The following is a 15,289-nucleotide window of genomic DNA, read 5'->3' as shown; positions in this document are numbered from 1 at the left end:
GATCGCACATATCCGAATCTTGCATCAAATTAAAGCTAATGTTCTGAATTTTCATATGATAGTTTCCTTTTAAAATTGCCCCGGGGGCAAGTTGTGGAGATATCGCACTTTGAAAGTTTCACATGCGGACAACTTTCGATCCTGACGTCGTACAGAAAAAAAGAAGGCATTTTTCGAAAGCTCGTATTCTTGGCTACAAATTAGTGGCTAGTTTTTTCTGGATTTTGCACACGGTACGCGCGGGCGGGCTCCGGCGATCAGCGCCTTCTTGAAATTTTCGGCACGGGGAGGGCGCGCACATGGCGCCGCCGGGAAAACTCGCGCGACCCGATCGGCGATTTCGCGCTTACCATTGAAGGTATCTTAATAAAACTTGGACAAAATAAGAGATAAAGAGTTCCTTCAACTACTGATACCAAATTTCAAGCATTTTTACTTTGTTATATACTCGTTTGAACGCTCTAAAATCGACCCATTTTCGGTGTTTACCGGCCCCGTAACAGGTATTATATGGCGTCCAATACCCCTAATTAGAGTTCAACTGTCTTCCAGCACTAGAGCTAGGACTCTAATAAATGTATGAGAAATCCTTTGGTTTTCTTTAGGACTTGATTGCTCACAGCAGGTTATCTTCTGGATGTATGACAGACAGAAAATATGACAAGCACTATATAAGTACTTGTGAAGGCCAGATTTCCCTACCATGTTTGACAGAGCCACCCTGTCCTTGGGCACAACCAAGGTCACATCGAAGGTCGCCTTGCGGGCAGGCTCGTCCCAGCAGGGGAAGGCACGGCGGGCGTCAGTCGCCTGGGGAACAAAAAACAACAAGGAAATTAGATCCAAGGACAAGAGACTGACTTTAGCACCTACATGTGTTTTGTATTTGTTTAAGTAAATGTACCTGTTACCGGTAGTTCTTTTTCATAACCAAAATCTTTGTAATGTTTCAGATATGTTCATCAAGGCATAATTTACTTTTGTAGGGAGTAGGACTCGTGTCTGGTCACCAGTAGGACTAATAAAGGACAGGGACCCATGTGTCCCTGAGTCAAGTTATGGTTGAATCTGTATGAGTGTATGTCCTTTAACAAACTTAACACTTGAGGTTTTAGTCTGCTTACTTCAGTCTTTGAGTTATGAGTCTATGATCCAGTTAGAGAATCAAACCTGCGACCCAAATTTGTACAAAATGCAACGCAAGCCCTCTATTCACTACTACTGTAGGCCATTGTGGCATGTCATTACATTTACACATAGACTTCCTAAAAACTGACTCTGACCTCGAACTGTGTGACAGCACAGAAGCGGTCCTGTCCATCAGGAGAGGTGTACTTGCTGCGGTAGAACCCCTTCATCTTGTCATTCAGCTCACCTTCAAACTCCAAGGTCAACTCACCAGCACCTGGGGAGGGGGGGGAATGGTGACAATTTTTAAAAATTCATTTATCGAGGTAATAACTAGGTAATGAGGCCAAAGTAGGTTGATTGCCAATAGTTATTATTTGATACCTTTCAGTGAAGCCTATTTCACCTCTTACCTACATGTATTGTGTTCTTTTTACTAGGCCTAAAGTCTGGTTAAAAATTTGGTTAGTTTGTTAGTTAGTCCATAATTAGACAAGGAAATGCTGTCTAAGTTGAGATCTGTGTATTTCTCAGTGACACTTTTCCATATACATGTAGTCCCTTAGGTGGTTGCTGAGGCTTAGTATACTGACAACAGGCTTCACTGTGTATAAATACAGATGACACAAGACATACCAGTGGGGAGGGCGGAAGGAAAGTGCAGGGTGACGGTCTCATTCTCCTTGTTGAACTGGATCTCACTGGTCGCCAGGTCTGAAAACAACACATTTTCTCCATGATGTCAAAACGATTTTCACATGATTGAGCAAAAAATATTAGGTGACATAAGTGTAAGAATTTAACAAAACAATCATTAAATGGATGGAAGAGAATCCAAAAAGACTTGAACAATGATTTATATTTTATATTTTTGGACTTCTGGTGTTTTACTCAAACTTTTGTTAATCTGATTCAGGATAAACTTAGCTCCAAGATCCTGGTATTCACACAATGATTTCAGCTGGGATAGGGAAAAGTTCCCAGACAGATCAGTAAATAAATAATGATGGCATATCTTTTGATCATGATTGTAGAACATGTCAATAGCTAGCTATTGCCATTGATAGATGATCCAAGCTGATGGTACTGTGTATTTGTTGTGTGTATTTTTATGTGTATCCAGGATTACCTGAAAAGCAGCCCAAAATGGCCTAAGTTGTAATTACTGGTAAAATAAATAAAGTGAAAGTGAAAGAATGACCTCACCCTTTGTGTCGTTCTCTGGCCTGTAGGTTGCCGTAGCGATGGTGATGTCAACACTGTTCATCACCACCTTGTCTGTGGCCTTCTGCACCTGCAGGAAGGAACATCACAAAATACAGATGTCAACCTGGATGACATTTTCTAGTCTCTACCAGACTCTATCGGGCTTTAGAAGTGGCCTCAGGAGGCGGAAATGTACTCCTTTAGTGGACCAACTCCTTCAGCATGTTATATATCTGGCCAATTTTCTACTCTTTCCCTTTCCTGTCGCTTCTGAATCCTGGTACAGGATACTGATCAGTAGGGAGTGTAATTTTGTCTGCAACTGTAATGTTTGACACTTTCCTTAGCGGACTTTAGGTTATCTTTTGGGTTGGATATGCGTCACCATAACCTAGGCTACAATGGATAAACAAGGCTGATCTAGCATTGCCTAAATTATGCAGCTTAAACAGGAAACCAACCGTAAGATCAAACCAATACTGTAACAGCTGACAAATGCCTGACTATCCTGTTGAGATATTTTTCAAGTTCTTTTTCTAGTTCAGAAAATAGTAAAATAACTTTCTTCCCCAAATTACTACTGTAACTTACTGGTGAAGGGTAGTATCTATCCAGCAAATCTGTACACTGTGGTACAAACCTGTCTTAGTCTCATTTAGGAGGACATTATCTAGTGTCTCTTAAGCCTCACCTGCACACTGATGACCTCCCTGCCCGTGAACGTGAACTTCTCCAGGTCGGGCTGCAGACGTAAGGCGTAGTTTGTCGGGTTCACGTCCTGAGGAAGGCGCTCAAACGGCTTCTTCTGTCCCATGCTGGAGATGAGAGAGCGGGCGGGGGAAGTGGAAATAAAAGCACGGGTACCGTTGAAGCAGGTAATATGTGGACAAAAGGTTGTTGTTTTCAGTTTCGAGTGGGAGGGGCCACGAGAACTACTCAAGTTCAAGCTCAAGAGGAACGGGGCCTGGCTAGATCGGGAGTGAAGACGCGCAGGGTTTCTTGTAAGGAGTCTTGAGGTGGAAGAAGATGTAAAAGGTGAGTTTCTCAGGTAGGTTTTGCCTAAGCAGGTGAGAATCCGCAGGTAGCCTGGGCCAACCATGTGCATGACACAGCAGTCAACGTGCTTCAGGTCAACAGTTGGCCAATGTAGAATTATAAAATGCCTAAAATATATGTGTCTTAAAATGTGTACTTCACAGAGAAATTACATATTTATCAATCATAAAAAAGAATACAATTCATAAAACAATATTATTCAAAGTTCCCATGGAAAATTTTGTGAGTTTAAGAATACTAAAAGCCTAGTTTAAATAAGGCACCAAAAAGAAATTGTGCAAGTCGGCCGAAATTGGATACAGCCATACAACCTATTTTCCAGGGGGTTTCTTTTAAATTACAAAGAACTAGAAATACGAATATTAATCTGTACCAATTAAGTTTTTATTATTGAATTGAATTTAAATTGTTGAAAAATGTGATTTTTGGTCGTAAATCTTTGCACAAAATGCGTTATAGATACAATTTAAAAAATCACGTCACTCCCTGATTACCACATGAACTATTCCTGTAACCTATGACCTACTCCTGACGTGTCCAAGCGGTGGGAGGGCGGAAGTGAACCGAAATTTCGGCGTTTTTGGTTGTTTTCGGGCAGAATTTTACGCAACCATGGAGGCTTTGTACCACCAGACCAACAAGTAAGTGATAGCAACTTCTGATCTTTCTGTAGTAGACCGCGATGAGCAAATAAGTGCTCACCATATGGAACAAATTTGGAACAACCAACTGGACCGCTATAGTATAGCGGCTCGCTCGCACTAACAAAAGCACCTTTCCCTGCCTTCGTTACATTTCTTTTTACTTCGCTTGCCCGATGGCACGTTTAACGTAACATCTATTTTTACTTCGTGTGCGACTGTTACATCTTTTCTTCCGATCTTCATATTTCATTCTCTAGAAAACTGTACCTTCACCCATCCAAAAAACCAAGCGGAGCAAAAAAGTTTGAAGCGAAAACAAGTAGGAAGATCTTGATATCTTGTTCAACACCCCCGCAAGGCAGAGAAGTACATAGTGCATCGATAAATAAAGATGTATGAAGTTTAAAGTAATCGAAGCAGCAGCGATACTGTACCTTGCGGATCTCCCGTGTCCCTCCCTGAGCGCGGTCCCGGCCCCTCCCCCTCCGCGCCCCCACAACTGTGCCGGGGTGTTCCCGCCGTGCCACAGACCCACCAGCACCGCTACCAGCCCTACAGCCGCGCCCGCACACAGCCAACCAGGCATCTACTGCGTACCTGTAGTACTAGTACCTTGGGTACCACGTTTGGTGGTTGTGTTTACAGCTAGCGGTGGTACCTTGCGGTGTACACGTGTTGGATGGTTGGGTGGTGTGGTGTGGTGTGTTACCGGATCCGCAGTTATCGCGCACGCGTGCATAGTAGTACCTGTTCAACAGGTGCGACCGTTACCACCGTTTGTTATAATTGTCGGAGCCGATGGTTTGGAATTTACTAGTATCTGAAATTAAAGGAAAAAGATATTTAAAAAAAGTAGATTCATTTTTTCAATGTCTTAAAATGTCAATGTGGATTTTTAAAAAGTCAGAATATAAATAATATTACATTAACATGGGAGAGGATAATAAACAATGAGAAGTGGTTAAGAATACTTTTTAAAGCCCCAAGGCCTCTTCGAGACATACTATTACCAGTTTCAAGCCTTTTCTGGACAGTTTTAAAGAAAAGCTTACAATCTATAGGAAAGATGGTTTGAGGTTTGAAATATTGGAGGAAAAGTGGTACATGGCATTTTTGGTGATAGTATATTGATTGTGTTGTTTCCATTTTGAATGGTCTTATTTGCTTGTATTTCAGGATGCTCCACGAGGTTCAGAATGGGATGGGCAGACTGGAGATGGCAGGACAAGATGAAGTTCACTGTGAGTGCATCTTAGTATGATCTTACAGTTACAATCTTCTCCCAGGTATCCAAACCTATTATAGTCCCTTTTGTGTGGAGAGGACTCAAAAGAGACTCAGCACTTATAATAGGTTTGCATACCAATGTAATTTTTTCCCTGTTTTTGTTTGTGTTTTTCCCAGTGGTAGAGAATGACCTGCAGAGGAGAACGGAGCAGATTTTCTCTAACCTGGAGCGGCTGGACATCCTGGTCAGTAAGGAACCCGTCAACAGGAGGCAGAATGCTAAACTGTAAGTCAGACTGTTACTGCTCCTGAAGTTGCCATCTAAGTTCTCTATTGGTTGTGGGGTTAGGAAGCTGCAGAGAGAATGTTCACTATGTGCATACTGTAGGAATTTGTATCTGGCAAATTGCTACTAGTGCTGATATTATACATGTAATATTACTTTGAGAAAAGTTTAGTAGTTTGGCTTAACAAAAAAATCCCAAAATGCATAACATACCGCCAGTCATGTTTTGTAGGATTAATGAGTCAAAATGTAGGTGTTGAGTGTAGCAGGAATTTTCTACTCTCTCATTATCAAACTGCCAGTTACCACTAATAAAAGCCTTCTTATCCTTGAAGACTAGGAAGGGGCCGTCATTTGAGTGCCTAGTGCCTAGTACTAACTACTCGTAGTGTAACTAAGAGTTTTTACAGACAATATTTGATCATGCAGTATTGCATCAACACTGACTGATATACTGATGTTTCCCCCTCCCCAGGAGAGTCGACCAGCTGAGATATGATGTGCAGCACCTTAAGGCAGCCCTGAGGAACTTCCAGCACAAGAGATACCAGCGGGAACAGGAGGACAGGGACAGGGAGGCTCTGCTTAACAGGGAGTTCGCTCCTAATGTGAGATTCAGTTCAGTTTAACTAGTGTATTTCATCACTGTGAAAGAGCTGGGTTTTGTTGAAGCAAGTACCTACGAACATATATATATAGTCTCAGTTCTGAAGTAGCTATAAACATAGATGTAGACTATAGATACAATGTATAAAGTGATCACAACCAAGAGATAAAGATCTAGCCAGTCCTGCACATTGTATATCTATAAACGCTGATGAGTAGCAGTGCAGTCCAGTGGTTAGGAACCCTGCCTCTGGATCAAGAGGTTGGGAATTTGAATCTTAACTGTTGTTGCTCACCTGACATGCACGCTACTGGAAGGGTTGCAGTCTTTAGGATGGGACGTTAAGCTGTGGTCCACTGTTCATTGTGTTCATAGTATTACCTATGCTTAGCATGCTCTTGAAATTTTGCCAATGGTTTCCCAAATTCTAAGTGACCATTGAATTTACCATTTTTTTTTCTTATCTATTCCCCACAGGAGGACACATCTATTATGATAGACCACGCCTTGCAGCACAACTCCTCCCTACACAACGCACACAGGGGGGTCGACGACCTCATCGGGTCAGGCAGCTCTATCATGGCCAGCCTGCAGGGGCAGAGGAGCACACTGAAGGTACAGTAAAACAGGCACTGATGTCAGGGACAGTCAGGCAGACACATCTTAGTTAGATACATAATCTCAACAAGTGTTGGGATAATGATGAAGATGACAGAGGGAAACCTTATTTGTATTCAAACACCTAAAAACATTGGCACTGATGGCTGTTGTTTGACACGTTCTGCTTAAATTACGAGACTAAAATTCTTGCATGGTCGGATTTGTATCAAAATAATGACAAATTTGAATCAGGATTCAAACTCACCACTTCTTGGCCCAGAGACATGGTCACTAACCACTGGACTACACACACTACTGTTGGTTGACTGGATGAGCTCATCATAGCAGAAAGACACCTGATTTGAGAATAGCCTGAAGTCCAGCCTTGTTAGCTTTAGTCCACTCCCCAAGATCCACTACCCAGTTGGCTGGTAGCTGGTTGGCTGGACTCCAGGCTAACTTGAGAATAGATCTCACTAAGTTTCCTTCCCCCCCTCCCCTCCCAGGGAGCCCATAAGAAGATGCTTGACGTAGCCAACATGCTGGGGATGTCCAACACAGTCATGCGGCTCATCGAGAAGAGAACCTTCTACGACAGGTTTATTCTGTTTGGCGGGATGCTCGTCACGGGTGTCATCATGTACCTGGCCTTCCAGTACCTCACGTAACATCACCTGTCCTCTTAACGTATAACGTCTACCTGAGACACTCATCTTTCTGCCAAGTCTGCTTTAGAACTATTTCTTACCTTTCCTATTGGTTAATATCATTAGACAAGGAAATAACAGTTACTCAAGGAACTGGACAGCTTTTGAAAATCTATCAATCCATTTGCTTGAGTAATTGTTATTTCATTGTCTGGCCTTCCAGTACCTCACATAACATCACCTGTCGTCTTACCTGAGACACTCATCTTTCTCAAATTCTGCCAGATCTGCTTTAGGACTACAACCATTTGCTACCTTTCCTTTTGGTTAATGTCACCAGAACATAGTAGGGTGGTTTCATTCTTCAGGCTAACCAACATTTAGCACACAGCAGTTATCCCTCAGTAAGGCATCTGGAGCTGCACAGTTCCCGTTAAGAACCTTTTCTTGCTGAAGGATGTCTGTGAGCTAGAGGAATGAATCCACTGCACTCAAGCAACTGGATAGGTTTTCAAAATTTATCAAAATCTATTTGGTTGCTTGAGTAACTGTTATCTCTGTATCTGATTACCTCTATACCTTGATCTCATAACCTTCATCAACCCATCACTTGTACATGCATGGTTGTCATTAACCATCAGCAATATGAAGTCCTGTACATTTCACTGCACATGTATAATCAAGTCAACTAACTATATGTCATTATGGAGATAAGTTTATGCTGATATAAATAGTGTACATAATGTTGTTTATCAATCAGGTGAAGTGAATAAGTCTTTTACTGGACTCGACATGTCAATTTTGCAGTTATAACGCTTGTATCTGCACAGTCTTGAAAAGTTCCAAGCTCGTACCCTTCCTTCCTTCCTTCAATAGCCAAAGCCCATGCCCTGCTATCTAGACCTGATTGTACCAACACAAATGTACATATCATGTAATGCTGTTTTATTGCATTTCTCTAAAGATAAAACAGCTTAACTTCATATTAATCTCATCTTTACTGATATCATCATCATTTAGTACCCAGGAGTGTGTATAAAAGGGCTATTACAAGTCAGTTCAATAATTTATTGTTCAAGTTAAAATTTCCTGACTTGAGCCCCTCGCTAACACTAGTCAGCAGATCTATTGTATCAGAGTCAATTGTTATCAGTACAAATGAAAATGTTTTAGACCTGAACATTACAGGGTATGATTTACAATGTACAAATGTAAAAACAATCCATATGTTACACCTTCCTTAAAATACATATTATATCTTACAGAGGAAAACAGTGTTATGACAGCAGTTTGTAATTATTTCCATTGAAATAAACCATCTGTCCAGATCTGTTGGTGCAGGGTTGTCATTGTTCATAAAGTTAAATGAGTGTGAACTTAACTAACACTCTACTTAAAACACTTCCAAGAAACAAATACTTTGCTAACATATAACCTATATCTGCACTTGTTACAATCACTTCATACTAAACTACAGTTTCACAACCTCATATCTTATTTACATTTTAATAGAATCATGTACAACCTTTTGGAAAAGCTACGTGCAAAAAGTGGTGGGTATACCGTAATTCTACCTAAAAAATAAAAGTTGTAATAAGGGTGTAAGACTTCCTGCACTGACTATTAGTCTGAATATCGTATTTCCTATTGTACATGTGTATCTATAATAAGGACATACATGTATTATAAATGTATGTTTACGTGACACGCAGTATATAAAAACTATAACTGTTACAGTTATTTACATATACTGTAATTAGTATGGTGAAGACATAATGATATGCTAAGTCATGTACTATAATGTAGTTACAGATGCCTGGTGGGGTCCATAAGGAAAGCATTGTGGTCCAGCTCGACCAGGGCCAGCCGATCTCCGTCCTCGTTTTGCGCATGCGGCCTGGGTCGCGGCATGGCGTAAATCAGCCGTTCCCAGAAACGTTCGTCCCCCCACTTCAGGTACGTGTTGGTCTTCAGGTAATGCTGGATGTCCGCAGGGGCGTTTTCGGCGGGGATGTCGTCCAGTAGAATCACGATCACGCGATTAGCCCTGTCCTGTAGCATCTGCGCGTGCGCGGCCTGGAACTCCAGCTGACACCAGTCGCTTTCTAAGAAGTTGTTGGACAGAAGAATGATGGTTCTCTTGCTGGCACTGACGGCGTTTAAGATGTTCTCGGCGATTGGGATGCCCGGGAGAAAATCGCGATGGTGCAAGCAGACGCGAAACGGCGGCTCCCTGTTCTCAAGGGCGGGCAAGACGTCTTGCAGCACCACGTCTAAGTCGTGTTGACTGTATGATAAAAAGGCGTCGTACTCCTTGTCTTCGTCATCTTCTTCCCTGAACCTCCATCCGTACCTGGCGTACAGGTACACTTGGATGGCTTCCTTTTGCTTCACGACGACAATCACGCAAAAGAAAAGGATCGTCACAAGAACCAGCGGAATCGACAGACCAATGATGAGTCTGGTTCTTGCTTGAGCTGCCTGTAGGTCCTCGCAGTCAAACTCTGCCACAGACAAACTCAAAATCTCCCGGGATACTTTTGCACTTGCTACGCAGCTGACGTTACGTCCTTGTGACAGAAGGTAGACTCTACTCCGCAGCCAGTTCGCGAACCACAGAACATCGCAGCCGCAGGTCAGCGGATTGCCACGAATGCCGAGTAACGTCAGCTTCTTCAAACCAGAAAACATGTTTTCGGGGATAGACTTTAGCTTGTTGTTCTCCAATTGTAGTTCCCGTAAATTTGCAAGGTTCTGAAACGTATCAGCTTCTACATATTTCACACCGGAATTGTTTAGGTAAAGTTCTCGGAGACGAGAGAGGGACTTGAAAGCTGCGCTGTTTATCTCAGGGATGTTGTTTCCGTCGAGTCGAAGGATTTCAAGCGAGGTGAAGTTGTCGAATGACATATCGCCGACATGTGTAATGTTATTGTCATTTAGGTATAGTTCTCGTGTCATCGAAAGTTTGGGAAGAACAGTTCGGTTGATGACTCTTAGCTGATTTCCTTCCAAATGAAGGATTGTTGTGGCGTTGGAAATGTCATCTGGGACAGAAGTCAAGTTTCTCCAAGAACAGTTCACCAACTCATTGTAAGGAGATGTAGAAGAATGTAGCTGTCCTTGGAACGAACACGAACATTCTGATGGACAGGCTTCATTTCGTTCAAACTCACACTCGGGTGCCGATGACCTAAGGAGCTCCCCTGCACGCTCGAAGCAAAGACAATAGTACAGTCGGTTGTAGCACTCGTGCGAGCACCACAACCCAGAAGGGCTGATCTCTTCAACCCTTCTACCAGTCATCGTGTCGGGAAATGTGCATTCCATGTATTGGAAGTCAGTCTTTGAGTAGAGGACGCCTCCTTTTGCGACATCCAAGTTTAAGATCAGGTCGTAAAGCCCACAGTCACATGTTAGTGGATTGTGAACCATCTGGAGGGAGATGTCGCCATTATTACGACCAAAAACGCTTGGAATCGAGATCATTGATCTACTGAAAGACCAGTATTTTGCTAGCTCAAACGGTAACGAAGTAAATTTGTTCCACCTTAGATCCAGTCTTACGGCCAGGAACCCCATGTCTGCTGAACCGTACGATTCTGTGACGTGAAGAACTCGCAATTTGTTGTGGGATAAGTCCACATGTACAGTTCTGTCAACGTTACCAAGAATTTGCAACGAAGAGATGTCCAATGTCTCCACATTGTTGTAGGATAGGTCAATTATTCCGCAAAACTCAGACGTAATGCCGGAAAACACCTCCTCAACACTGACTAGCTCATTTCCGTGAACGTATAACTTTCGCAAGTTCAGTAGCGGACTGAATATGTCACGTGTTAATGTTGTCAAACGGTTCTTCCCCAAGTTCAAGCATGACAAATAAGGCATGTTTTCAAATGTTGCTCCAGAGAGAGAGCGAAGAGAATTGCCTTGTAGATAAAGAAAGCGAACTGAATTCAGACTACTAAAAACCGAAGGATCAATGGCACTTAGGTTGTTATAACTTAAGTCCAAAGACTGTAAGAGACTCAAGCCTTGAAATCCTGACGCCCCGATATATTCTATAAGCCCGTCGCACAGGTTTAATCGTTCAAGGTCCACCAAATCCCTAAATGCGTTATTTGGAATAGACCGAATATTGCTCACTGTCAAGTGAAGAGATTTCAGTTTTGAGAGTCCAAGAAAAGAAGTAGGGAAAATAAACTCCATGGCGCCTAAACCGTGGTTATCGAAAGACTGGTGTTTGGAACTGTCCTTGTCTGATGAGAGCTGTTGATACAGATCTAACGACTTTAGATTACGGAGGTTTTCAAAGGGTGAACCGACCAAAGATCTGATTCGGTTGGTACCTACGTTCAACACCTGTAAGCTAGGTAAGAATGGAAATGTTGTTGATAAGTTTGAAATAGTATTAGCTTCGATATTGAGTGATCTCAACTTTGTCAGGTGTTGTAAGTATTCTGGTTTTAGGTCCGGAATTTTGTTGCCTGTAAGAGTAAGACTCTTCAGGTTTGGTAAGGGGTATGTACCATTGACGTCCTGATAGAGCGCTTTGGGGAACCTATCGAGGGATAAAAAGGCCAGCGTGAGCTTTTGTACTTGTGGCATGGACAGAAATAGCTCAGGGTCAAGTTCCACCGGTGGGAAAGATTTGTTGATGACGTCTAGATAGTTCCCACAGAATTCTAGTTCATCAGGTGGAAAGTTCTCGATTGCCACTTCCTCTACTTCGGAGATGCTGTAGAAAACGTTCTTCCCTACATGCTGCTGGAAACAACCAGCGAGCTTCAGTTTCTTTACAGATGTGGGGAGGAAGTCGAACAGCCCACTGGTATTTGTTGATGATTTGCGTTTGCACCTCACAACAAAATCAATGATCTCTGGAGTATCAGAAAGATGTTTAGACAGGAATATACGGTCCTGCCCGTGGGCCAGGCTAGACAGGTCCAGGCAGAGGCATTCAAAGGAAATCAAGGTTGACTGGCTACAGTTGCAGGTTTGCTGTGCGACCAACGGTAAACTTTCTCCTCCGGTCGAACCGGTTTCCCTTGCGCCCATGGCAATACCACGGCTGATGGCGCAAATGCTTAATATAATAGGGAGAACTCCTGCCATGGCTTCTGTAATGTAGCGTGTTTTCTGAAAACAAATTTAAGAGAAGAAAACAAAATTTAAGAGAAGAAAATGTTTTGGTGTGTTGGAGTAATGAATTCCATTCCCACAGCCAGTGGGGGGGTATCGGGGGAACCCCCGGATCCCCGGGCGCTAGCTTGACCCTCAAGAAATGGGACGACCCCCCCAATTCAAAATCCAGGCTACGGGCATGAATTCTATAATGAGAAACAAATATGTGGTAATGAGTGACACCACATTACATGTGGTTACACCATTCTACTCTGATTCTACTCTGATTGGACCTCCGCCTATTCAGACGAATGTGAAAGCAATGACTCACCGCTCTTCTATTTGGCAATCAGTAGAGATATTACGTAACGTGCTAAAGGTAGGTTGAACAATGCCGGCAGGTCAGTTGGGCCAGTTCAGGGGAATCCCCGTCGTCAAGTTTCGTTTTCGGTACAACTTCCTCAAAGGCTGGAATACATTTTTTTGCAAACACAACTTCCTTGAAGGCTGGTTTACTTTTTTTGCAAGTATTTATTCGAAAGGTGGAAGTCAGGAAATAAAAACTTTGCCAGTAGATCTAAGATCTACATACAAAGGACTATGTCGAATATCAATAGTGGGGGAAAGTTGGGAAACGTTATTGAATTCTAAATGCATGTCATTGAATTCTGTGTCTCTGCTAATGTCCGCTTTACCAAACCGTACAGGGACGAGCCCCGCGCTTGCACTCCATACAGTCATTTCTTCAGATTTCGTCTTCAAGTTCAAGTGTTGCTTGAACAGTAAATTCTTTTGGATCAGGTCCATTTCTACCGAGATGTTTCTCCCCCCCCCCCTCCAGTTCATGCCGAAATATACCTCGTTACTTCCTGCTTAAACTCTTCCTCAAATCTTACCATCGAGTTTCTCTACCTATATTTACCATAGAGGAAACAGGTGCACACATACTGAAAGTTCATCACTGTAAATCCGCAAATGACATGAAATAAGAAATAGCTTCTTACCATGTGAAACAGAAGGTATGTTGCTCAAAACTATGACGGTGCTTCTCTCGCCAGCTCACCAGCAACAATAAAGGTCTTGGCGCAAGGCTCGTTCTTTCCCGCACCACCAATCAGTACCCTTAATTGGGGTATAATGTGACATGTAACATGAGAAACGGGGCTGGGCAGAACTAAACAAACCTACTTCAAAGCAGAAGCGGAGGAACAGAGTGGATACTGTGAGAGCGTTCAGGCATGGATTCCAGGCATGAGTAAGGCCACAGCACGTAAATTTCATGGATGACATCCTCAGACATGGAGCTCCACAGACATGGAATAGGGCGGAAAAAACAAGGCGGGCAATTGCGCAAAAAAACAAGATTCCTACATTTTCCAATTTTTGAAATCATGAACTTTGTAACAACAATTGAGGTGAAAAACATGATATGGTAAACAGCACGACGTTACTATTACCTGTCCTTCTTAATGTGTTAACGTTAACAATATACATTAACTAGAGCAATTGTAAAACTGTTGGATAGTCATATGCAACGGAACCGTTCTTGTGCCCTTACAACCGTAGCACTGTCAACACTTGCCATCAAAGCGAGCAATTGTGCCTCAAGTCACTGAATCAACTTTGAACAATAGGTATTTAGGGCATTTTGAGACAAAACAGCATAGGCGTTTATGACATATGGCCTTATTGGCCTATTTAATTTTCGGTCCGTTGACCACTTTCGGAGGGCAACAAAATTTCTTTTTTTTCCCCCAAAATCAGGCGAAAATAAATGCACGCGCTGATGTCATCCAAAAAAATACTTGCTGTGGATGTGGCCTAAAGTATATTTATGATGTTCTTCAAATGCGGCAAGTATGACATTTGTACAGAAACGATTGACTGCTTTGATAGGGGCAATCTTTTAGCCAGAATAACTATGAAAAGGGAGACCCCCCCTCATGGAATTGAGATCTAATTAAGATCGTAACACTTTTAGTTAAACGCCCTATTCTATACTAATCCTTTCACATCGCCCTAGATGCCGCGATTAAATATCAAATATCAAAAGCATGGTGGCGAATGGTTTCAAATATGGCGCCATTGTTAGACCTGACAACAAGGAGCCAATCACAGTATCGCTCGACGTCACGTGATCTCCGTAGCAACCATCAACAGTTCGCGTTCGGCCCTCCCAAGTCTGCTACCAGAGGAGCAAAAACAACAGCGACTTTTCCACGTTTTACCCGACTTTTTCACGAGATCGGTGATTTTCAGGTGATGTATATAACTTAAAGGAAAAAGCTGTATGCTTACTAGCTATCAAATAAGCCATAAGTCCATGCAAAAGACCGAAATATGCCATCGATATAATGCCCGTCGTTGGCCCCCCTCCCCCTTTCAAAAACTTTTAGATGTCTTGAAGTTATGAAAACTCGTGATTTTTATGTAATTCCACGATCGCCTGCGATTTGGCAGAATCTAATGTTAATACTATATAACAGAGGTATTGATTTTATCTATTTCAGCATTGGCAATTTTGGTTTAAAGCCCACAATCTTTGCGATTATAATGGCTATAAAGTTAAACCTCTCTAAATTACAACGCTAATTTATTTCTCTTAGCTAGTGAGTTACGTAAGGCCTTATTCAGGTAGAGAATTTTTAAAAGATGGCAGTGAGAATACGCAGATTGACATGACCTGTTGTTTATCCCTGCCAGTTGTAGCTAGTGAGACACAAGATGGCAGGCAGGAAGAAAGAGGCAGCCTGGCAGGTAC

General features: G+C 42.5%; 3 protein-coding genes across 8 annotated transcripts in view; 1 reads left to right on the top strand and 2 right to left on the bottom strand.

Annotated features, from left to right (window-relative positions):
- LOC109462181 (puromycin-sensitive aminopeptidase-like) overlaps positions 1-4,731 on the bottom strand; it is a 29,861-nt gene extending 25,130 nt beyond the window's left edge. For 5 of the 6 annotated variants that reach the window (XM_019758682.1, XM_019758679.1, XM_019758680.1 and 2 more), the window contains exons 1-5: positions 3,026-3,465; positions 2,335-2,422; positions 1,765-1,842; positions 1,284-1,405; positions 703-810 (exon numbers count right to left, since the gene is read on the bottom strand). In XM_019758682.1, coding sequence (XP_019614241.1) covers positions 703-810; positions 1,284-1,405; positions 1,765-1,842; positions 2,335-2,422; positions 3,026-3,439 — 810 coding nt within the window. In that variant the 5' untranslated portion in view covers positions 3,440-3,465. Of the gene's footprint in view, positions 1-702; positions 811-1,283; positions 1,406-1,764; positions 1,843-2,334; positions 2,423-3,025; positions 3,466-4,468 lie in introns of those variants that run through there. The other variant, XM_019758683.1, reaches the window with a different exon arrangement.
- On the top strand, positions 3,913-8,729 carry LOC109462188 (Golgi SNAP receptor complex member 2-like). Its single transcript, XM_019758705.1, has 6 exons — positions 3,913-4,031; positions 5,211-5,275; positions 5,439-5,547; positions 6,023-6,155; positions 6,632-6,769; positions 7,261-8,729. Exons 1-6 carry the CDS (start codon positions 4,003-4,005, stop codon positions 7,420-7,422), a joined length of 636 nt encoding a protein of 211 aa, XP_019614264.1. The 5' UTR covers positions 3,913-4,002; the 3' UTR covers positions 7,423-8,729.
- A 101-nt stretch (positions 8,730-8,830) lies between these two features.
- LOC109462180 (toll-like receptor Tollo) lies at positions 8,831-13,634 on the bottom strand. Its single transcript, XM_019758677.1, has 2 exons — positions 13,533-13,634; positions 8,831-12,543 (listed from the first exon to the last, which is right to left on the bottom strand). Exons 1-2 carry the CDS (start codon positions 13,533-13,535, stop codon positions 9,208-9,210), a joined length of 3,339 nt encoding a protein of 1,112 aa, XP_019614236.1. The 5' UTR covers positions 13,536-13,634; the 3' UTR covers positions 8,831-9,207.
- Between the last annotated feature and the right edge of the window lie 1,655 nt (positions 13,635-15,289).

The sequence above is a fragment of the Branchiostoma belcheri genome, unplaced genomic scaffold (assembly GCF_001625305.1).
Source record: "Branchiostoma belcheri isolate BF01 breed outbred unplaced genomic scaffold, Haploidv18h27 scaffold113, whole genome shotgun sequence".
NCBI lineage: Eukaryota > Metazoa > Chordata > Leptocardii > Amphioxiformes > Branchiostomatidae > Branchiostoma > Branchiostoma belcheri.
Note: the sequence above shows the minus strand (reverse complement) of the source record. Positions and strands in the feature narration are given on the sequence as shown.